At 69.2% G+C, this 22,782-nt stretch overlaps 1 protein-coding gene and 1 long non-coding RNA gene across 7 annotated transcripts; both read right to left on the reverse strand.

Moving 5' to 3' along the window:
• Positions 1-10,603: 10,603 nt before the first annotated feature.
• Positions 10,604-11,059, reverse strand: LOC149128928 (uncharacterized). Its single transcript, XR_016226887.1, has 2 exons — positions 10,921-11,059; positions 10,604-10,809 (listed from the first exon to the last, which is right to left on the reverse strand). It is a non-coding gene; the product is annotated as an uncharacterized LOC149128928 (long non-coding RNA).
• Positions 11,060-11,946: 887 nt separating this feature from the next.
• ASMTL (acetylserotonin O-methyltransferase like) lies at positions 11,947-22,267 on the reverse strand. 6 transcript variants are annotated; one of them, XM_070066773.2, is made up of 13 exons: positions 21,976-22,267; positions 19,637-19,768; positions 19,353-19,400; positions 18,421-18,485; positions 18,225-18,286; positions 17,569-17,677; positions 15,462-15,804; positions 14,750-14,918; positions 14,424-14,545; positions 14,113-14,245; positions 13,407-13,535; positions 13,091-13,216; positions 11,947-12,860 (listed from the first exon to the last, which is right to left on the reverse strand). In XM_070066773.2, the coding sequence occupies exons 1-13, from the start codon at positions 22,066-22,068 to the stop codon at positions 12,691-12,693; spliced, it is 1,701 nt and encodes a 566-aa protein (XP_069922874.2). In that variant the 5' UTR covers positions 22,069-22,267; the 3' UTR covers positions 11,947-12,690. The 6 variants fall into 6 exon arrangements, 4 of the variants coding, with proteins under 4 accessions (XP_069922874.2, XP_069922875.2, XP_069922878.2 ...); XM_070066774.2 differs by having other exon boundaries at positions 17,593-17,677; positions 21,976-22,260; XM_070066777.2 differs by lacking the exon at positions 13,091-13,216 and having other exon boundaries at positions 21,976-22,260.
• Between the last annotated feature and the right edge of the window lie 515 nt (positions 22,268-22,782).

The following is a 22,782-nucleotide window of genomic DNA, read 5'->3' on the forward strand; positions in this document are numbered from 1 at the left end:
CCTGGCTCCTGGCTTTGGATCAGCCCAGCTCTGGTCATTGTGGCATCTGGGGAGTGACCCAGCGCATTGAAGACCCCCCCCCCCATCTCTCTCTGTAACTCTGCCTTTCAATTAAATAAATGAGATCGCTTTTAAATACTGCATGTGTAGCACCCACCCGCTGATGGACGCCCGGGCTGGATCTGGGGCTGGGCCCCTGCAGGCTGCTGTGAGCCCCGTGCGCTCTCCTGATTTTTTTTTTTTTTTTTTTTTTGACAGGCAGAGTGGACAGTGAGAGAGAGACAGAGAGAAAGGTCTTCCTTTGCCGTTGGTTCACCCTCCAATGGCCGCCGCGGCTGGTGCGCTGCGGCCGGCGCACCACACTGATCCAATGGCAGGAGCCAGGAGCTTCTCCTGGTCTCCCATGGGGTGCAGGGCCCAAGCACCTGGGCCATCCTCCACTGCACTCCCTGGCCACAGCAGAGGGCTGGCCTGGAAGAGGGGCAACCGGGACAGAATCCGGCTTCCCGACTGGGACTAGAACCCGGTGTGCCGGCGCCGCTAGGCGGAGGATTAGTCTAGTGAGCCGCGGCGCCGGCCTCCTCTCTGATTTTTTTAAAAAGATTTATTTATTTGGAAGGCTTAGCTAGAGACAGACACAGAGAGCGAGGTCTTCCATCTGCTGCTCTCTCCCCAGATGGCCGCAATGGCCGTAGTTGATCCGGTCCGAAGCCAGGAGCCAGGAACTCCCTCCGGGTCTCCCACGCGCGTGCAGGGGCCCAAGGACTTGGGCATCCTCCACTGCCCTCCCAGGCCACAGCAGGGAGCTGGATGGGCAGTGGAGCAGCGGGACCAGAACCGGCGCCCGTGTGGGATGCCGGCCCTGCAGTGGGGGCTTCTCCTCCAGGCCACAGCGCCGCCCCTGCTCTTCGATTTAACAAAGATGAGAAACGCATCTCCAGCTGCGCTGTGGCAGCGGACGGGGAGCCTGCTCCTCTGGGATGCCTTCCCAGCATGGAAGCGTGTTTTGTTTCTTGTTTTGTTTTGTTTTGTTTATTTTTACAAGAGAGACGAAACTGCCTGCCGGGGCTCCTGTGTGCACGGCTGCACTGAGCTGAGGTTTCGTGGGTCCAACCCCAGGAGGGAACAGGCAGCCTGAGATGACACAGACGCGATAAGCCGGGTGCACGGGGAGCGGGTGTGGTGCTTCCTGCTGAGAGCAGAGCCAGCGCCTGGGCACGCGGGGCACAGCCTGCGCGTCTCCCCACTTCTTTACCCGAGAGGCAGAGTACAGACAGAGGGGGGAGAGAGAGAGGGAGAGAGAGAGAGAGAGAGAGAGAGAGAGAGGGAGAGAGTCTCCACTGCTGGGTCACTCCCCAAATGACCAAAACAGCCGGGGCTGGGCCAGGCTGGAGCCAGGAGCCAGGAGCTCCATCCGGGTCTCCCACGCGGGTGCAGGGCCCAGCACGTGGGCCGTCACTGCTGCCTCCCAGGCCACAGCAGGGAGCTGGATCGGAAGTGGAGCAGCCGGGACTCGAACCGACGCTCGTATGGGAAGCCGGCGCTGCAGGCGGGGGCCTGACCGTCTGCACCACAGCACCGGCCCCAGGAAAAGTTTAGGACAGAAATCCGTGTCCCCCGAAGCTCCCTGGGATGCCCCCAGCACACATGTGCACACATACCTTTTCCTTAAAACCTGCACGCCCGACAAAACCCGGAATCTGCACAGCGACACCATCTGCTCGTCAATATTTCTGAAACCAGGAAGCGGTGCGGGCTCTTGCCATGGATTCAGAGAAATCGGAACGTGGGCTCCGACGCACCGGCAGCACAGGGGTCTTCAGCCTTCACCCAGTGAAGGAACGCATGGGGGTGAGGCCCTGTCCGAGAGCGGGCGCGTCTGGGTCCGCGTGGAGCTGAGAGCAGGCCAGGAGCCGGTGCAGCGTCTGCTTACCACGGGCAGCGGAGCCAGGCAGAGCGCGGTGGTCAAAGGCCACGCTCCCGAGGGCCACGCTCCCCGAGGGCCACGGTCTCCAAAGGCCACACAGCCCAACGGCCACGCTCCCTGAGAGCCACGCTCCCCGAGGGCCACGCTCCCGAGGGCCACGGTCTCCAAAGGCCACACAGCCCAACGGCCACGCTCCCTGAGAGCCACGCTCCCCGAGGGCCACGCTCCCGAGGGCCACGCTCCCCGAGGGCCACGCTCCCGAGGGCCACGCTCCCGAGAGCCACGCTCCCTGAGGGCCACGCTCCCGAGGGCCACGCTCCCGAGGGCCACACTCCCGAGAGCCACGCTCCCGAGGGCCACGCTCCCGAGAGCCACGCTCCCTGAGGGCCACGCTCCCGAGGGCCACGCTCCCGAGGGCCACGCTCCCGAGGGCCACACTCCCGAGGGCCACGCTCCCGAGAGCCACGCTCCCGAGAGCCACGCTCCCCGAGGGCCACGCTCCCGAGAGCCACGCTCCCCGAGGGCCACACTCCCGAGGGCCACGCTCCCGAGAGCCACACTCCCGAGAGCCACGCTCCCCGAGGGCCACGCTCCCGAGGGCCACACTCCCGAGAGCCACGCTCCCCGAGGGCCACACTCCCGAGGGCCACGCTCCCGAGAGCCACACTCCCGAGAGCCACGCTCCCCGAGGGCCACGCTCCCGAGGGCCACACTCCCGAGAGCCACGCTCCCCGAGGGCCACACTCCCGAGGGCCACGCTCCCGAGGGCCACACTCCCGAGGGCCACACTCCCGAGGGCCACGCTCCCGAGAGCCACGCTCCCTGAGGGCCACGCTCCCCGAGGGCCACGCTCCCGAGGGCCACGCTCCCGAGGGCCACACTCCCGAGAGCCACACTCCCCGAGGGCCACACTCCCGAGGGCCACACTCCCGAGGGCCATGCTCCCGAGGGCCACGCTCCCCGAGAGCCACGGTCTCCAAAGGCCACACAGCCCAACGGCCACACTCCCGAGGACACGGGGAGCAAGAGCCCATGATGGCCAGAAAGGGCGAAAGGACCGGCCCACCTGCTCCAGGCCTTTACCCACCCCAAAGGGGAGTGGTCACATAGCCTGACTGGCAGGTGGGCGTCCAGGTGGGGTCAGGTAGGGATGAGGTCACACAGGGGCGTGCTGCAGGCGTGATCTCCAGCCCACAAACCTGATCAGCTTCCTCCTCTCTGCCTGCCTACATCATCGGCCCCGGCAGGACAGCCAGACGCCCCGGCCAGGGCTGGCAGCTTGTGGAGAGGGGCCCGCATCCCAGGTAGCACACCACCACCACCACCACCCCGCCCCAGGGAGACCCACAGGGCGCGGACCCCAAGACGAGGCCTCAGGACTCGTGACCTGGGCCGTCCCTGAGGTCCTGCGTGAGGTCCCCACGGGGCTGCACTGACCGGAGGGCGGGGGGGGACCCCAGCTCCTTTCACTGCAGAGAACCGCGAGGACCCCACCCACCCACCGGTACCCACGTCCTGGAGCCGGGTGTCACAGCGGCGTGGCCGCACAGATGCCCACCACTGCCCACCTGGAGGCGCCCCCCGCTCGGGCCCCGGAGCGTCGCGTCCCCTCCCCTCTGCTCCACGCCCGCACCTGTCACTCGGCCAGGGCTGGCTGTGGCCACAAAGCCCACCCAGAGCTTCGCCCCTCCCCCACGTTCTGCCTCCCGGCTGAGGATGTGGAGCCCAGCCCCGCCCTGTTCTGCCTCCGGAGGACAAAGGGGGCGCACGGGCAGTGCCGGGGACCTCCCGTCCCAGGGCCCCTGTGCGCATGCGCAGTACGCGTTCCGCGAGGGTCTGCAAGGCTGCTCGCGGGCGTTCCCGGGAGCTGCGGGGGCTGCGGAGGGGCGCACGGGGTCCTAGTGGCGAGGCCGACGGGCCAGGCGGGGTCTCCCGGATCTGGGCTTCGTGCCCCTGTGGAAAGGAAACGGGGCAGAGAAGGTGGGGAGGAAGGGGGGCTGCGAGCCCACGCCGGGACCCACGTCTGGGCCCCCGGAACCACACGGTCACAGCAGGCGGCAAAGCTTGGGTGGGACAGGCGCGTCGGTTTCCGCATCGCCGACAGCGGCTGCGCGTCCCAGCTCCCACGGCTGTTCTCCCACGGAGCGCCATCCCGGCCGGCTAGCCCTGCCCAGGGACACCACGTGGGTGCAGGGGCCCAAGCACGTGGGCCGTCTTCCACTGCTTTCCCGGGCCACAGCAGGGAGCTGGACCGGAAGTGGAGCAGCCGGGACTTGAACCGGTGTCCATATGGGATGCCTGCTGCGCGGCAGCGCCGGCCCCCAGAAGCTTCCTGAAGAGCCCCCTCCCACTTGTGATCAGAAGGTCGCGTGGCCCCACAGATACGTTCAGTCGCCTGCGTCCTCAGAGGGCGCTTCGGCTGGTGGCCGAGACGCCGGAGGAGACAGCTGCGTCCCGGAGGGCAGGCCGGGGCCGAGCGTCCCGGAGTGGAGGCCCGAGCGTCCCGGAGGGCAGGCCTGGGCCGAGCGTCCCGGAGGGGAGGCCCGAGCGTCCCGGAGGGCAGGCCTGGGCCGAGCGTCCCGGAGGGGAGGCCCGAGCGTCCCGGAGGGCAGGCCCAGGCTGAGTGTCCCGGAGGGGAGGCCCGAGCGTCCCGGAGGGCAGGCCCAGGCTGAGTGTCCCGGAGTGGAGGCCCGAGCGTCCCGGAGGGGAGGCCCAGGCTGAGTGTCCCGGAGGGCAGGCCCAGGCTGAGTGTCCCGGAGGGGAGGCCCAGGCTGAGTGTCCCGGAGGGCAGGCCCAGGCTGAGTGTCCCGGAGGGCAGGCCCGGGGCCAAGCGTCCAGCTTCCTGCTGCTGCTCACCCTGCGGGCAGCAGTGATGGCTGGTGACCTGGGGCCCCTGCCGCCCACGTGGAGACTTCAGCCGGCCCAGGCCTGGCCGTGGCCGCCATCTGGGGAGTGAAGCAGCGGATGGAAGACCTGTGTGTGTGTCTCTCTGACTCTGCCTTTCAGGTAAATAAATAAATCTTTAAAAAAAAAAAAAAAAACAGTGCGAGCGGGACGGGGAGACACGGCCGGCGTCTTCAGGCCACGAGTGCGCAGCGTGGGGGACGGCCAGGAGCGCTTCCTGGAGTGGACCGCACAGAGGAAGTAGGGAGAGCTGGAACGCGCACACTGATCCCGGCTGGTCAGCTGACCACCCGTGGGCGGGGGCAGCCCCAGCAGGCGTGCACAGCCGCGTGGCGGCCCAGAGAAGCCAGGGACGTTTCCAGCCAAACACGGGAGCGCCCCGGAGCCAGAGCTTACCAGAGACCCGGGCAGGGGGGACGGAGGCCGGGGGCTGCAGGGAGGGGCCAGGTTCCAGTGCTAGGGAGGGGGTTGGAGGCAAAGGAGGGCTCCTGGATGAGCAGCGCAGGCGGCAGGGGCCGTCCGGGCTGTTTGTTGAGGACATGATGGGGGGGGGGGGCAGCTGGTGCTGGCCGGATGCCCAGCAGGGCTCCCTGGTGGGCGGGAGTCCACCTTGCGGGTCAGGCCTGGGGGCAGTGAGCCGGGACCCAGGGCCAGGCCACGCACAGCTGAGTCGCCCCCGCCCCACGGCTCATCTGCCCGAGAACTCAGCAGGCTTCACCAGCGACATTTCACTGACAAAGGGGTCCCGTGGGCGGGCCGTCTGAGAGGGGGCCCCGTGGGCGGGCCGTCTGACAGAGGGGCCCCGTGGGCGAGCCGTCTGAGAGGGGCCGCGTGGGCGGGCCGTCTGGAACCTGTGCTGCTAGAGGGAGGACGCACGTGTGTCGACACGCAGCTCCACGCTTGCCCGCTCATTTAAATATTTGGCTTATTTATTTGAGAGGTAGAGTTACAGAGAGGGGGGGGGGGTCTTCATCCGCTGGTTCACTCCCCAGATGCCGCAACGGCCAGGGCTGGGCCCATCCGAAGCCAGGAGCCGGGAGCTTCCTCCGGGTCTCCCACGGGGTGCAGGGCCCAGGCACTCGGGCATCCTCCACTGCCCTCCCGGGCCACAGCAGAGCTGGGTAGGAAGAGGAGCGGGTGGGGCTGGAACTGGCAGCCCTGTGGGATGCCGGCGCCGCAGGCTGTGGCTCTCCCCACTGCGCCGCAGCGCCGGCCCTGGCCCCGGCTCTTTCTCCTCCGGAGGCTGTGGGCAGCCCCTTGGCGGCACTTGCTCCTTGCGGCTCCCTCGGGAACTTTCGACTTGCGCCTGATGTGTTCCGCGGGGCTCAGCGCAGGCTTTGAGAGCAAACCAGGTCGGGGCTGGAGCTGGGCCAGGCTCCCAGGACCACCAGGCCTCTGCCAGCCTGCCTGAGGGTCACAGATGAGGAACTCGGTCCTGTGCAAAGCCGCAGGGGCCCTCCGCCAGGGGGACAGGCCTGGTGCTCACGGGCTCCCCGGGAGGCCAGGACGAGGACGCCGGGGCTCGGGGGGTCACAGGCCCTCCCAGAGGCCAGCTGGGCAGTGAGGCGGCAGACAGCGTCCTCTGGTGTCCATTTGCGGCTCCTTCCATGGACACAAGGCACCTCCCACACGTGCAGGCCCCTAGTGCCGTGTTGGGAGCACTGGGTCTCCACACACACACACACACACACGCACACACACATGCACACACGCGCGCACGCATGCACACATGCACACACACGCACATACACACGCACACACATGCACACACACGCACGCACACACATGCACACGTGCATGCACACACATGCACACAGACACACATGCACACACGCACACGCGTGTGCCGGGGCCGGGAAAGGCCGCCCTGCGCCCAGCACAGGGACAGCAGCAAGCGTCCTGGCGGAGCAGGGACTGACGAGCATCCCCGTCCCCAGAGCAGCCACAGGGACAGGTGGGCAGGGCCCCTGCTGCGGCTTTGCAGGTGGCTCGCGAGCGCCACGGCGGGCGGTGTTGCTGGCTGGGTGCATGCGTGGGTGCGTGGGTGCGTGGAGGGTGAATGGGGGGTGGACGTGAGGGGTGGAGGCTGGGTGAGTGCCGGGTAAGTTGTGACTGGAAGGATGATGGACGGACGCACGGGCTGTAGACGGATGGCGGATGGGTAAGAAATGAGTGAGTGCGGCCGGCACTGTGGTGCAGCGGGTTAATCCTCCGCCTGCAGGGCCGGCATCCCATGTGGGCGCCGGTTCGAGTCCCGGCTGCTCCACTTCCTGTCCAGCTCCCTGCTGTGGCCTGGGAGAGCAGTGGACGATGACCCAGGTCCTTGGGCCCTGCACCCGCGTGGGAGACACGGATGGAGCTCCTGGCTCCAGGCTTGAGATCAGCCCAGCTCCAGCCGTTGCAGCCAATTGGGGAGTGAACCAGCGGATGGAAGACCTCTCTCTCTCTCTCTCTCTCTCTCTCTCTCTCTAACTCTACCTCTCAAATAAAGTAAATAGAAACCTTTTAAAGAAATGGACGAGCACCTGAGTGAATCAATGACTGGGTGCATGGGTGCATGGGTGCACGGATGGAGGCCTGGGAGATGGGTGAATGGATGCGTGGGGGATGGTGTATGGGTGCACGGATGAATGACTGAGGCTCCAGGAAGGCCCCGCCCTCGCGTCCCTCCAGAGCTTTGGGCCTGCCTTGCCCGACAGCCTCTCACTCATTCCTTATCCACCCATCACCCATCACCCATCACCCATCACCCAGGCAGTAACCACCCAGCCTCCGCGTCTGGGCTCGCTGCGTCTCCCCTGCCTCCTCCTCCTGGCTGGACACCACCCTGCTCTTGGATCGAGAGGCCACCCTAGGCCTGGGCGACCTCGTCCTAACTGCAGCGTTAGTCCCGCCCCCAAAGACCCGTGTGAAGTCAGGCCCCTCTCTCGCAGTGCTGGGGCGGGGAGCCACCAGCCCGAGTAAACGCTTCCCCCAACACCAGCGCGCCCTCGTCCTCGCTGGGGAGCGGCCTGCGCCGATGTCCCCTGCCCCTGCTGCCGCACACCGCAGGCCCTCACTCGGCCACGGCGTCTGGTGGCAGAGCCTCAGGGTGGCGCTCTCCTCTCCTGCACTGCGGATGGACTGGGGGGCAACCCTGCTGTGCACGGAGCTCCTGTGCCGCGCCAGGCAACCCTCGCAACGACCCCACGGGCCCCACGCCGGCACCGGCACCACGGGGCAGGTGGGATCGGCACGGCAAGGAGCGCCCCAGCGCCAGCCACACCCCCCACTGCTGGCGGAATCGGCGGCGTGCTAGGATTTCGGTTTTCACCGCACGGAGGTGATCCCTATCCCTTCCGATTCATCGCCTTCGATACCAGGCAGTGAGCACGCTCCCCGCACTGCCACCGCCTCTAGCTATCTACTTTTTAAAAAAATTATTTATTTATTTTAAAGGCAGAGTTACAGAAAAGCAGAGGCAGAGAGAGAGAGAGAGAGAGACAGAGAGAGAGAGAGAGAGAGAGAGACAGAGAGAGACAGAGAGAGGTCTTCCATCCGCTGGCTCACTCCCCAGATGGCCACAACATCCAGAGCTGAGCTGATCCGAAGCCAGGAGCCAGGAGCTTCTTCCGGGTCTCCCACGCGGGTGCAGGGGCCCAAGGACCTGGACATCCTCCACTGCTTCCCCAGGCCACAGCAGAGAGCTGGATCGGATGTGGAGCAGCCGGGACTGGAACTGGCGTCCACATGGGATGCTAGCACTGCAGGCAGTGGCTTTACCCGCTACGCCACAGCGCCGGCCCCTCTAGCTTCCTGCTTGCAGGCCTCTGCACGCCCACTTTACACAGGGACAAACTGAGGCTCAGAGGGAAATGAAACCACTGGTCCAGTGTCAGCCCCGGGGAGAGTGGAGGTCATTGCCGAATCCCCGAGCTCAGGGAGTGACCTGAGCTTGAAGTTGAAGTCTGCAGTGTCTGCTGAGCGCGGTCCTTGTGTGTGCAGACGTCACTTCAACTTTTAAGCCGGAATGGGCGAGGCCGCGGTGGGATGGGGTTGACTCTTGCAGGCTGCACCGAGCAGGCTCGCTGGGCGCAGGCTGTGAGTCACCGGACGCCTGCTCCGTGGCATTTCTGAAACCCCCGTGCCCCCAAATGCTCACCCCCAGGGACCGCACACTGCCGTTTCTAAACACCCATGCAAATCACAACAGGCAGTGCCGCCTCCTGCACGCGGGGCCCGTGCACCTGCTGTGAAAGGCCCCCCCTCACTGTGCGCAGGGGTGGGAGGGGCGGACGAGCGCCCCACAGCTGTGCCGGCTCCTTTGCAGGGACCTGGACTTCCCTCCCGCCCCCTGCACGGCTGTGCCTCCCAGTGGATGAGGGTGACTGCGAGAGGCTGCTGGAGAGGACGGATGGCGGGCAGGGGGACCAGACATGCTAGCGGGGACTGGAGAAATTTTAGATCGACGGGCCTGGGGGGCTGGGCAGATTGCCGGGAGCAGCAGCAGTGCCCGTGACGTTGGCATCGGCTGCCCCCACTCGGGCACCTTGTGCAGCTCTCAGGGACGGGGGAGCTGCTGCCCCTCCCACCCCCCCCAGGACATTCTCCCGCCCTGCACCAAGCAGGGGGGACGAGCTCAGGTTCACGCAAGCTTCCCGGATCCCGGGTCGCCACTGTTTCAGTCTTCAGGGCGGTCAGACGCTTCCTTAACGCCTGACCCTCGCGTGGGGCGCAGACGGTCCTGGGCCAGGCTGGGTGCAGCTCTTGTCCCAGGCTCTTGCCTTTTACTGGAATTGGAATCAGGCGCAGCCTTGGCCTGCAGCAGGGTGGGGTTTGATTAGAAAGTGAGCGCGCGCGGGCCCCCAGGGCTGCATTCCGGGAGCCTGGGCCAGGGAGGGTGAAGGGACCTCTCACCCTGCTCGACCCTGCCCGCTGCTCCAGGTGGAAGGCGGGAGAAGAGGAGCCCCGCCCCCAGGCCTCCTATTAGCTTCGCACCGCCCCAGGTCCCAGGTAGGGCAGCTGTTACCTGACCGTGACAGGAGGCATGGGGCTGGCGTTCCACAGTGTCCTTGCAAGAGGGGAGCCTCGGCAAGACGGAGGCAGCCACAGCCAAGGCCACCGGGAGCTGGGGAGGCGGGAAGGGCCCCGCCCACACCTGGACCCCAGAGCCGGCAGGGGATGGACGCCGCCACCAGAAAAGCACCCCACCCCGTTCCCACCCCTGCGCTTCCGCCTGTGCCGCTGGCTCCTGGGCGGGGGATGGGAGGAGGCCGAGCCTGCCCCATGCTGGCCCCCGGGGACCCTGAATCATGGGCCCCGCGTCCCGGGGTGCAGATGTGCCAGGAGACTCCGTGGGGTCAGCCACGGGTCACGCAGGGTGATTGGGGGGGGGAGCTCCAGCTCACAGCACAGAACCAGCACCAGATACTTGGGGGTGGGGGTGATCCAGCACTGGTTCGAGTCCCGGCTGCTCCACTTCTGATCCAGCTCCCTGCTAATGCCCCTGGGGGAGCAGTGGACGATGCCCAAGTCCTTGGTCCTTGCACCCACGGGGGAGACCTGGAGGAGCTCCCGGCTCCTGGCTTCGGATCACCCAGCCCTGGCTGCCATGGCCATCTGGAGAGTGACCCAGCAGAGGGAGGCCCTCTCTCTCTCTCTCTCTCTCTCTCTGCCTTTCAGATAAATAAGTCTTTAAACAAGCAAACCACCCACCCAGCCCCTTGCTAGCTTTCCTGGCAGGTGGGACAGTCGGCCGTGGGGCGGCACCGCGCAGTGTAACCATGGAAACGCTTTCAGACCCGCGCGGTCTGGGCTTTGTATTTGATTCCTCCCGCACGCACGCGTGGGCTGACCACTCCTCTCGCTGGAGGCGAGGCTGTGACCGAACGTCCAGGCCGGCCACTCTGCGTATTGGCTGTGGTTCCTCGGACGAGGACGCCTCCAGGGCGGGCGGTGTCGGCGTTTCCCGTTTCCGTTGCAACGCAGGACCCACTGGTCTGGGCGGGAAGAGGAAGAGAGACCTCTGGTGCTTTAAAGCATTGGGGGCGGAGCCTAAACGCCACTTGGGACACCACCTCCTGCCTGCCCGGGTGATGGTGACCTCTGACCTCCAGGTGGGGGCTCAGGCAGCTGGGTCCCGGCCACCCGCGTGGGGAGCCCAGGGGGAGCCCGGCTCCTGCTTCCGCTCCCTGCTCCTGCACGCCCCGACGGCAGCCGTGAGGTCCCAGGGCCCTGTGCACCTGCTGACCACAGGGAGGCCTGCACGGGGTGCGCATTTGGGGTGTGAAGCGGTGGGCGGGACGCGCTCTCTCTCTCCCTACCCCCTCTGAAATAAAACAAGCAGTGTTGAATCAGTCAACGCCATCACGGCCACGTCCCACATCCTCCCAGGAAGCTCGCCCCGACGCGGCCTCAGGGACGGAACCGGGGTGTGGAGACGCACGCCCGTGTCACTCGTGCAGTCCCTGAGCAGCCGCCCTGGGGAGCTGGGCGGGAGTCCGCCGTGTTTCCTGTTTTCAGGCGCCCTGCGGTCTCTGACCTGGGCCGCCACGGGCTCCTCCGCAGGGTGGGGGCAGGCGTCTCCCAGGGCGCGCGTGCACAGGCGTCCCGGGCGCTCTGCTCAGGAGACCGGCCCTAGGCCTTCCCCGGCAGTGGGGGCACCGTGGGGGTCCTCTGCGCCTGTGCTGTCGGGGTGCCCGCGTGCCTCCCTCCTCCCGGCCGTGTGATGCCGTGCGGGCCGGCGCTGTGGTGCAGTGCAGGGGGCTGAGCCCCCGCCTGTGGCGCCAGCTGAGTCTGGGCTGCTCCACTTCCGGTCCGGCTGTGCTGTGGCCTGGGAGGGAGTGGAAGGTGGGCCAGCGTGCTGGGGCCCCGCACCCGCGTGGGAGGCCCGGATGGAGCTCCTGGCTCCTGGCTTTGGATCAGCCCAGCTCTGGTCATTGCGGCATCTGGGGAGTGACCCAGCGCATTGAAGACCCCCCCCCCATCTCTCTCTCTCTCTAACTCTGTCTTGCAATTAAATAAATGAGGCCGCTTTTTTAAATACTGCATGTGTAGCACCCACCCGCTGATGGACGCCCGGGCTGGACCCGGGGCTGGGCTCCTGCAGGCTGCTGTGAGCCCCGTGCGCTCTCCGATTTGTGAAGGTTTGTTTGTTTATTTATTCAAGGCAGAGCCAGAGCACAGCGCTCGGAGCTGCCACGCATCGCAGGGGACACGCTGGGCACCGTGCACGTCAGCCAGGCCGCCGGGGCCGCGCTGGGACGACACTCAGGCCTCTGCCTGGTCCCTGGGGCCCCAGGAGCCCACGTCCAGCTCCCGCTGTGTGGCAGCCAATGGGGGGCTGCTGCCCTGGTGGGGGTGGGGCTTCCCCAGCACCCGGTGGAGGCGGTTCCACCTCCAGGCCTGTGGCCCACACAGGGGGCGGCTCACCGCAGGAGGGCCTCGTCCCCCTCCCTCCCCCAGCAGTCAGCCCTGTCCCTCCGGTCCCAGCAGGGTCCCCCGGCCACCCTGGTCGGGCACTGGGTCTCCCACGTGTGTGCAGGTGTGCAAGGCCGTAAGCTGGTGCCCTCCCAGGCTGCAGGAGCAGGGAGCTGCATCCGGGTCTCCCAAGCAGGTGCACAGGCCCCTCCCCCCGCCCCAGGAACTCCACCCGGGTCTGCCACGCTGCCCCCCTCCGTAACCAAACTTGGCGATGCCAGGACCTGTCACCATTGGGGATTCAGGTTCGTCAGGAGCAGAGGGCGGAGACCCTCTGGCAGGTTTCGGAACAGGGGATGGGCCCCGCCCCGCCCTTCTCCTAGGCCACGCCCCCCGGGGCGCCCGTGGCAAAGTTGGGCGTGGCCTTTAGAGGGAGGAGCCCAGAGTGCGCGTCACTTCCTTTATTGCGGCCCGGGCCGGGTCTCGCGGGTGCACAGGACCGCGGCCAGGCCGCTCTCGGCGTGCGCCCCCTGCAGGTCCCCGAAGCCGTGTTGCTGCAGCAGGAGCTGGTACTCGCCCAGGCTGCGCGGCCGCCCCCGGGCCGGGGTCTCCACCAGCAAGAGGCCACCTCCTGCAAAGCAGAGGCAGACAGGGCTGGGGGGGCGGTCCCTGTGGGCGGGATGGAGACCCCTCCTGCAGGGCAGAGGCAGAGCGCTGGAGTGGGCAGGGGGCCCCGTGGGGGGACGGAGCGTGCAAGACCCCAGACCCCAGACCCCAGCCGTGCAGGTGCCCGGGAGGAGGGGGGTGCACAGGGCAAGGCCCCACTCCGCAGTAACAAGGGTCAGGGCCGGGGGCTCCCACCTGGTGGGCAGTGAGCCGCGACCCTGGCCAGCACCGCGCCGCGCTGTGCGTCCGCGCACTCCCCCAGCAGCCCCGTGCACAGCAGGTGCAGGCTGGCCTCGGGCAGACGGTCCTGGAGGGCGCCCCCTGGTGGTCGGGAAAACACGGTGACGCTGCAGGCCGCGGTCACTCAGCTCCCAGCTGCACACCACCCCCCTCAGCTCACAGAGCACGCATGACACACACATATGTACACACAAGAACATGCATGCACACACTACACACGTGCACGGTCCGCGGGAGACACCTGCCCGCGCAGGCACGCCGAGCCGCGCACCTGTCCCGCAGCGCATGCGCTGTGTGTCCTCCTGCCCGGGGGGCTGCCCCACGGCGTGCAGGTCCAGCTCGGTCACGTGGAGCTGCGGGTGCTCCCGGGCCAGCTCCCGGGCCAGGGCGAGGGTGCAGCCTGCGGGAACACGCGGCACACATGCGCTGTGTGGCTGTCTTCACGCCGCACACTCCAAACACAACGGGACACCCCCCCCCCATCCCGCGCCGGCAAAATCTACATCCGGGGGCCCGCGCTGTCCATCACAGCCCACACTGGGGGGCGGGACCAGGGAGGCTGCTGCGGCCGTGTAGGGGGGTGGGGTGGGGGCGGGCAGGGCTGTGGGGGAGGGGTGTGCGGAATAAGCACGACTGAGAAGGAACACTGGGAGGGGCGCAGGCCTCCAGTGCGCCACCGGGCAGCGGCCAGGAAGGGTCTCTCCCCGCTGCGGGGTCCCAGGCGCCCCCCAGGAACCTCCCAGAGGCTGGAGTTATCTGCACCCAGCCCAGTTCTTTCCGCACCTGTTACGAGCAGGGAAGGGCCCCCCCATAGCGCCGCAGGGGACACAAGCAGGTCAAGTACCCCCCACCCCCGCAGAGCCAAGTGCTGCAGCAGGTAAGGGACCCCCACCCCTGAGGCGGGCACCCAGGGGACACCCCCAGCTTCAGGAAAGCAGGCCGAGAGCGCGGAGCCGCCCACGCAGGCGCCCACACACCTCCCAGGCTGCAGGCCGCGCTGAACCGGGACAGGTCGAAGGCCGCGGCCACCCGGCGAGCGGTCAGCCTGGCGGGGCCGTGCGGGCTGTCCGGGAAGCAGGGCAGAGCCTCCCCGCTGAGCGGGGCACGATCCTGGGACAGAGCACGCCGCACGGTCGCCCCATGCGCCGGGAGTCTCCCCTGGGTGCCCAGGGCCGGGCTGGGCTGGGCTGGGCGGGGCCAGGAGGCAGGGGATCCCCTAGGGGTGCCCAGGGCCGGGCCGGGCTGGACTGGGGTGGGGCGGGGCGGGGCACCACCCCGATTGACGCACCGCCAGCTCTGCGCACGCACAGAAATTCCAGGAGCCGTCACCCTCGCGCAGGACGACGTCACGGACGGACAGGGAGCTGCTGGACACGAGGTAGGCGCTCGCCAGCTCCGTGTTGCTGTAGCCTGAGACGGCGGGCAGCCCCCGGGGGGCGGACAGAGGGGAAGCGGCCGGTCAGCACCCGGGGACGCTGGGACGAGCCTCCCCCCCACGGTGGGCCGTCGCCCGGGGACGGGTACAAGCCTCCCCCGTCTGACTGCGGGGAGCCCCGCGCTGAGGCGGCCACACCCCTCCCCCACCTCTCCGCGAGAGCCCCGAGGACCCCGCACCTCGCTCCATCTTCTGCAGCAGCCCCAGGCCCACGCAGGCGTCCAGCAGCCTCTCGGTCCCGGGCACGGGGGCGGCCACCTTCCCGGCCACCTGCGCGGCCGTCTGCGGGGCCCCCGCTGCCTCTCGCAGGAAATCAAACACCCGCAGCCGGCAGGCGGCGACCAGGGCCTGCGGGGGACACAGCGGCGGTGACCGCGGAGCCCCCGCTCCCCGAGGCTGGGCCCCAGGGGCAGCAGAAAAGCCACTCCTGGGCGCGGCAGTGGCCAGGCAGGACACATGACCGGAGGGCCCTGCTGGCTCCAGCAGCGCCGTGTCCGGGACGCCCACTGACTGGGACAGCGGGGGGGGGGGGGGGGGGGAGGACGAGGTCAGGAGTCCTGAGCCCCTCTGCCACCCAGGCAGCTGCCGGCCCACGCCACGGTCCGTCCACTGCCCCGCCAGCAGGGCCCAGGGACACCCAGGAGGCACGGAGCGCCCGTGTGTCAGCCAGGCTAGCCCAGCTGAGCGAGGGCACGAGAGGCGCCCCAGGGCGCACCCCACGCCAGGGTCACCTCCCACGGAGCCCCTCCCACGGGCACGCCCCACAGATCCACGCGGGGGGTGAGAGCAGCTGGGGCAGGCGGAATGCCCCCTCCCTGCCCCCGGGCCTGTCCAGAGCGCTCGGCCCGCCCCACCTCCCCCCGGAAGCCCTCGGGTGCTGGGGGGGCGCACCTTTGATGCCTTCAAGCCTTCCACGAGCTCCAGAAGCCGCGGGGGCAGCGCGGGCAGGGTGACCCCGGTCCCCCGGGAGCCGCCAGCCTCGCGCTCTCCGCCGCTGCCCTCGCTCTCCCCCGGGGGCTCCGGGCCACACCCCTGCGGGCCGCTCAGGTGGTCGAGGGCGTTGGAGCGGGCGCTGGGGCCGCGGCCGGGGGCGGGGCTCGGCGCGGGGTACAGCTCGGCCAGGCGCTTGCAGAAGCGGTTCAGGGGGAAGCCGACCACGTTGAGGAAGTCGCCGTGGAGCCGCTCCACCAGCATCCCGCCCAGCGCCTGGACGCCGTAGCCGCCGGCTTTGTCCCTGGGGAGACCGTGACGACGGGGTGAGGGCCCCGGGCCCACGAAGCCGCAGCCAGCGGGCCACTGGGAGTGACCCGACCCACACCGGGGTGTCTGCAAACTGTTTCTAAAAAAGCGCACACGGCCGGCGCCGCGGCTCACGAGGCTAATCCTCCGCCTCGCGGCGCCGGCACACCGGGTTCTAGTCCCGGTCGGGGCGCCGGATTCTGTCCCGGTTGCCCCTCTTCCAGGCCAGCTCTCTGCTGTGGCCCGGGAGTGCAGTGGAGGATGGCCCAGGTGCTTGGGCCCTGCACCCCATGGGAGACCAGGAGAAGCACCTGGCTCCTGCCTTCGGATCAGCGCAGCACGCCAGCCGTGGCGGCCACTGGGGGTGAACCAATGGAAGACCTTTCTGTCTCTCTAACTCAGCCTGTCAAAAAAAAAAAAAAATTGTACCCCCGGGGCCGGCTCCGTGGTGACCGGGCTGGGCCTCCGCCTGCAGCACCAGTGTCCCCGCGGGCACGGCTCCCCCACCCCAGCCCCCTGCTGGCGCTGCCCAGGCCGAGTGTCTGGGCCCTGCACCTGCGCTGCAGCCCGCGCGCTCGCCCTCCCGGCTGTGGGGGAGGAACCAGCAGATGGAGGGCACTCAGCCTCTCAAGCCCACAGATAACTTACACATAATTAATCTTTCCTGTGAAGTTCGCGGGTACGGGTGCTGGGTGCTGAATGCGCCCGCGCCGGTGGGCGCCTGGGACGAGCCAGGGTCGTCAGCGTGAGCCCCGCAGAGAGAAACATCTCCCCGTCTGCTGGTTCACCCCTGCAGTGTCTGCGCCAGCCAGGCCTGGCCCCGCTTGAAGCCAGGAGCCAGGAGCTCCGTCTGGTCACCCAGGTTGGTTGGGGGGACCCAGGGCCCTGAGCTGTCACTGCCGCCGCCCAGGGCGTGCAGGAGCAGGGAGCCAGGGCTGGGACTCGAACCCAGGCCCTCCGCTGTGGAATGGGAAGGGACACCGTAGCCAAGCACCCCCCAGCAGCCATGAACGGCTGGAAGCCCTTGCACAGCGTGGTGCATGGCCACGCTGGAGGCCACGCGCTCCCTGCAGCCCCGTGACCCGCAGCCACGCTGCCACCTGGAACACTGCACCCCAGCCCCACCCCCCACCACGCCCTGCCCACCCGGAGAAGTTCACTGGGGTGGGGGTGCCGGCCACCTCCAGGGTCCATGCGGAATTGAATCTCAAAGATAAGCTGACCCTGGGGTAACGCGTTTCCAGAATCCACACATCTGAGAGGTCTCAGTTCACGGCAGACACACAGCACCACCACATTGTGCACGTATTTCAAATGTTTTGCACCAACATAAATTCATGCATTTTAAAAATGCTTTTAAATTAACTTTAATTTCAAGATTAACTTTAAATCCATTTAATGAATGACTTAAAAAAATCATTTGTTTGGAGAGGCCCAGGGACAGAGAAAGATGGCTAAAGAGGGAGCGCTCCCACGTGACTCAGCCCCAAAACGCCTGCAGCGGCGGGGCGGGGCTGGGAGCCAGGAGCTCCACCGGGGTCTCCCAGCGAACCATGCGACTTACCACCGCTGCCCCCACCTTCTGCAGCTGGGGTCCAGGAGGGCACCCAGGCCCCGCCCCCGCCCAGCCCCGCCCCTCGGCCCTGCCCCGCCCCCCGCTGAGGCCCCTGGGCTCTGCGCATGCTCTGCATTGGCTGGGGTCCAGGAGGGAACCCCGGCCCCGCCCAGGGCCCGCCCCGGCCCCGCCCCCGGTGCTCACATGGGCTCCCCGCTGTGCACGTACTCCCACAGCAGCTCCTCCGACAGCTCCGAGAACGTCACGCGGGTCTCCTCGTAGAACTCGGAGACGTCGGTGCGCAGCCGGCCGTCTGCAAGCACACAAGCCGGGTCGGCGCGCGGGCGCGGACGAGGCCATGTCAGGTTTCTGTGCAAATTCTCGGGGCGCAGATCTTGGGGTTCACGTAAGGCCGCCAGCTGCCCCGAGGAAGACCCTCGGGCGTGGACCGCGGCGGCAGGAAGGGGTCTCACTGGGGGGCCCCCTCGCCAGCCAGGTGCTCCCGCCTCCGGCCCCTGAGACGCTCTCAAAGGGAGCCTCGCGAGGGGCGGGGCTGGGCGGGTTTCGGTGCGCGGGGTGGGCCGGCTTCCCCCCCGCGGAGTGAGGGCGGAGCCTGCCCACCGGGAGGTCTCCGGTTGCCGTTTGCAGCTGGGGCCGGCTGGGGCCGGGGGAGGTGCCTGGGACGAGCCAGGGTCTCAGCGCGCAGCCCCGCGGCCCGCATCCGTGCGCGGTGCACGCTCCTCCCTCCCGCACAGAGCGCGGGGCAGGCTGGGGGCGCTGGCCGGGAGTCTCCCAGGGTGCGGGTATCCGGCTCAGCGGGGGTCTCCCGGGCGCAAGGATCCGGTGCGCGGTGACGTCACCTTTGCAGGAGCAGCGCACGATGGCCACGCCGGTGAACACGCTGTGCTCCCTCCCACTGAGCCTGCAAGACACGGCCGGGCCGGCGCCGCCTTGGGTGCGTGGACGTTGGCCCCGGGGAGCAGGGAGGGCGGAGGAGGGGCCGAGCTCTGACCATAAAGGGCCCGGACCCCAGGCGGGCGTGCCCACCGCGCCCACCTGGACAGCATGTTGTAGGCGTCCTGCTTGTCCACAGGTTTCTCCAGGATCAGCCCCCCGAGCGTCTGCAAGACAGAGAGGGGTGGGCGGTCCTGCACCCGCCGGTCACTCCCCAGACGGCCAGGCCGAGCAGGGGCCAGGCGCTCCATCCAGGTCAGGGGTGGGCAGTCCTGCACCCACAGGTCACTCCCCAGACAGCCAGGCCGAGCGGGGGCCAGGCGCTCCATCTGGGTCAGGGGTCAGCGGTCATGCACCCACAGGTCACTCCCCAGACAGCCAGGCCGAGCAGGGGCCAGGCGCTTGCTCCATCCGGGTCAGGGGTGGGCGTTCCTGCACCCGCCGGTCACTCCCCAGACGGCCAGGCACTCCATCCGGGTCAGGGGTGGGTGTTCCTGCACCCGCCGGTCACTCCCCAGACGGCCAGGCCAAGCAGGGGCCAGGCGCTTGCTCCATCCGGGTCAGGGGTGGGCGTTCCTGCACCCGCCGGTCACTCCCCAGACGGCCAGGCGCTCCATCCGGGTCAGGGGTGGGTGTTCCTGCACCCGCCGGTCACTCCCCAGACGGCCAGGCCGAGCAGGGGCCAGGCGCTCCATCCGGGTCAGGGGTGGGCGGTCCCGCACCTGCCGGTCACTCCCCAGATGGCCAGGCGCTCCATCCGGGTCAGGGGTTGGCGGTCCTCCACCCGCCAGTCACTCCCCAGACGGCCAGGCCGAGCAGGGAGCCAGGTGCTTGCTCCATCCGGGTCACCCTGTGGGTGCCGGGGCCCAAGCACTTGGGCCATCGTCCACTGCTTTCCCAGGCCACAGCAGGGAGCTGGATAGGAAGTGGAGCAGCCGGGACTCGAACCGGCGCCACATGGTGCGTGGACATCGTGGGTAACCTGCTGTGGCGCAGGGAGGAGCGACCCCGGAGCCCGGCGAGCGCCGACTCACCACGATGGTGTCCGCCCCGATGACCACGTCCGGGGCCCGCTGGTCTTTCTGCGGGAGACAAGGTCCGCTTTAGGGACAGTGCCCCGTGTAGACACGCACACGCGTTCACCGTGGTCAGCAGGCTGGGGCTGTGCGGGGTCCTGGGGTCACCAGACACAGCCTGCCGGAGCCCGGGGTAACTGCGGAAGCAACCCGAGTCCACCCTGAGTGACAGCTGAGCCACGGCACTCGGGGGGCACTCGGGGGCGCCGCACCCCAGACCAGGGCCTGCGGGGGGGGCTTGCCTCGTGCATCCTCCCGGCCACTTCCAGGGCCTTCTGCCGGGCGGTCTCCACGGCGTAGGCGTGAGGGGCGGGGAACGCGCTCTTGCTCAGGTTCTCCCTGAACCTCGAGGGCACCACTTCGAACCGGAGGCCCTGGGCACACGGGGGCGCGGGTGAGGGGGCGCAGAGGCCGTCTGCACCCGGCCCTCCCCTCGCCCAGAGCCAGGAGCCGAGCGAGGGGTGGGGGCTGGGCGGGGGTCCCAGTTCTGAGACCCAGTCTGTATGGCAACAGCGCCCGCGACCCTAACCCGCAGCAGCCGGCTGAACTCCGACAGCGCCCCCCCCCACTGCCCCCCCCGGGCTCTGGTGGGGGCAGGAAGTGACGTGCAGGCCCCTAAACCGCAGCCCCAGGAACGCAACGCTGTGTCCCCCCAGTGCCGCGGCCAACACAGACCCCAACCCAGGAGCTCCCGGTCTCCCACGGGGTGGGGGCGCGGGCCCAGGGACGTGTCCCCCTCCTCGGCAAGGTGCCGGCCCCTCCCCCATCCCACCTGCAGACCCCTCTGCTCCCCCTCCATGGCCTCCTCCTTCGGAACCTGCTCCCAGCTCCAGCCCCCCCCAAAACCGGACGCCCACCCTGGGGCATGGCTGACCCCCGCCTGCAGGTCACGGGGTCACCTGGCCCGAGTGCCATGCTCCGGCCCCTGGACCCCGAGACCCCTCCCTTAGGGCCACAGACCAAGCAGACAGCCGGTCCCTTACAGACCCCCACCACCACGAGGCCCCGCCCCCGTCACTGTCCCATCAACAGCGCCTCCCCCTTCTGGGGTCCCCACCCCTCCCCTCCCGGCCCCTCCCCTGGGGCCCCGAGGTCTGCCCCCCTCACACCGCCAGGCACTGGGGTCCCCACTCACCACGTTCCACGGGTGCCCAGCACCCTCTGTGCGCAGGTCCCCACCTGTCACTAGGGGCCCATCCCCCCATTCTGCCTCCCAGGTCTCCTCTCGATCCACGTCACCCTGCCGGCGCCCACCCCTGCCCACTAAAAACCCCAACCATCATCCGGGTCATGAGCCCTCGTGACCATGGCCGCAGAGACCCCCCCCCAGGACGGGGTCCTGGCCCCGGGCTCCCCCGCACCGGCCAGCAGCCCCCACGGCCAGGCACTGAGACCCCCCCAGCCCCTCGCCCCCAGGGCCAGCAGCCCCCACGGCCAGGCACTGAGACCCCCCCCAGCCCCTCGCCCCCAGGGCCAGCAGCCCCCACGGCCAGGCACTGAGCCCCCCCCAGCCCCTCGCCCCCAGGGCCAGCAGCCCCCACGGCCAGGCACTGAGCCCCCCCCAGCCCCTCGCCCCCAGGGCCAGCAGCCCCCACAGCCAGGCATTGAGACCCCCCCCAGCCCCTCGCCCCCAGGGCCAGCAGCCCCCACGGCCAGGCACTGAGACCCCCCCAGCCCCTCGCCCCCAGGGCCAGCAGCGCCCCCGGCCAGGCACTGAGACCCCCCCAGCCCCTCGCCCCCAGGGCCAGCAGCGCCCACGGCCAGGCACTGAGCCCCCCCCAGCCCCTCGCCCCCAGGGCCAGCAGCCCCCACGGCCAGGCACTGAGCCCCCCCCAGCCCCTCGCCCCCAGGGCCAGCAGCGCCCCCGGCCAGGCACTGAGACCCCCCCAGCCCCTCGCCCCCAGGGCCAGCAGCGCCCACGGCCAGGCACTGAGACCCCCCCAGCCCCTCGCCCCCAGGGCCAGCAGCCCCCACGGCCAGGCACTGAGACCCCCCCCCAGCCCCTCGCCCCCAGGGCCAGCAGCGCCCACGGCCAGGCACTGAGACCCCCCCAGCCCCTCGCCCCCAGGGCCAGCAGCGCCCACGGCCAGGCACTGAGACCCCCCCAGCCCCTCGCCCCCAGGGCCAGCAGCGCCCACGGCCAGGCACTGAGACCCCCCCAGCCCCTCGCCCCCAGGGCCAGCAGCGCCCACGGCCAGGCACTGAGACCCCCCCAGCCCCTCGCCCCCAGGGCCAGCAGCGCCCCCGGCCAGGCACTGAGCCCCCCCCAGCCCCTCGCCCCCAGGGCCAGCAGCCCCCACGGCCAGGCACTGAGCCCCCCCCAGCCCCTCGCCCCCAGGGCCAGCAGCGCCCCCGGCCAGGCACTGAGACCCCCCCAGCCCCTCGCCCCCAGGGCCAGCAGCGCCCACGGCCAGGCACTGAGACCCCCCCAGCCCCTCGCCCCCAGGGCCAGCAGCCCCCACGGCCAGGCACTGAGACCCCCCCCAGCCCCTCGCCCCCAGGGCCAGCAGCGCCCACGGCCAGGCACTGAGACCCCCCCCCCAGCCCCTCGCCCCCAGGGCCAGCAGCGCCGCCCCCTCACCGCGTTGCTCAGGATCTCGCGGCGGCGCGGGGAGGCGCTGGCCAGCACCACGCGCTTGTGCGCCAGCTTCCCGATGACCGGGCACAGCACCATGGCGGCCCCGGCCCGAGACGGACACCGCGGGCAGAGGACGGCGCCCGCGTCTCGGAGCCCGGAAGTCCTCGGTGCGCGGCGGCAGCCGCTTCCTCCGCGGGGCCCCGCCCACCGACGAGCCCCGGATGGAAACCCGTTGTCTCCGGACGGACCACCGTTCCCCGGGGCCTCAGGAGGGAGGTCCCGCCCCGGAACGCGGAAGTAGGCGGGACTTCCGGGCGCGCTGCCGGGGCGGGGGCGGGGAGGCTGGTGATGGACGTGGGTCTCGGCGAATGAGGCGGGGGTGGGGAGGGGGCGTCCCCGTGGGCTCAGTGGCGGTGGAGATGGGAGGTCCCACAGTGAGGCGGGGAGCACATGGGGGTCCCCCAGGCTCAGGGTGGTGGAGGTGGGGGGCTGCCCCTGGCTGGGGGTCCTACTATGGAGTACTGTCCACTCATAAAAGGAAGGGACCCCTGTTCCTGGGATTTTGTGGGTGCCAGTGGGGGACGTGATGTTAAGGGCCACGAGCCAGGCACAGACGCCGAAGTTGTGGGTCCTACCCAAAGGGGAGGCCGGAAGGGGGTGGCCAGACCTGTGAGCCGTGGGACCCCACCGTGTCCGGGACCCTAGCGAGTATGGGGCCCCCTCCTGTTCCCGCCATTTCTGAGAGCAGAGTTCACACGTGACGCTTCCGTCATGGCCTTGCGAGTTTGTCTCTGCCTTCAGATGACACGG

Source organism: Oryctolagus cuniculus, chromosome 1 (assembly GCF_051225735.1).
Source record: "Oryctolagus cuniculus isolate XC-2025 breed Fujian yellow rabbit chromosome 1, ASM5122573v1, whole genome shotgun sequence".
Lineage (NCBI taxonomy): Eukaryota > Metazoa > Chordata > Mammalia > Lagomorpha > Leporidae > Oryctolagus > Oryctolagus cuniculus.

Bases quoted from the DNA above. Each gene is read 5' to 3' on its own strand.
- ASMTL (XM_070066773.2), bottom strand. From the start codon at position 22,068: ATGGTGCTGTGCCCGGTCATCGGGAAGCTGGCGCACAAGCGCGTGGTG. The intron at 19,769-21,975 runs GTGAGGGGGCGG...CCGTGTGCCCAG, and splicing joins GCGAGATCCTGAGCAACGCG to GGCCTCCGGTTCGAAGTGGT. The intron at 13,217-13,406 runs GTGCGCGGCTCG...CCCGACCACCAG, and splicing joins GCGCATGCGCTGCGGGACAG to GGGGCGCCCTCCAGGACCGT.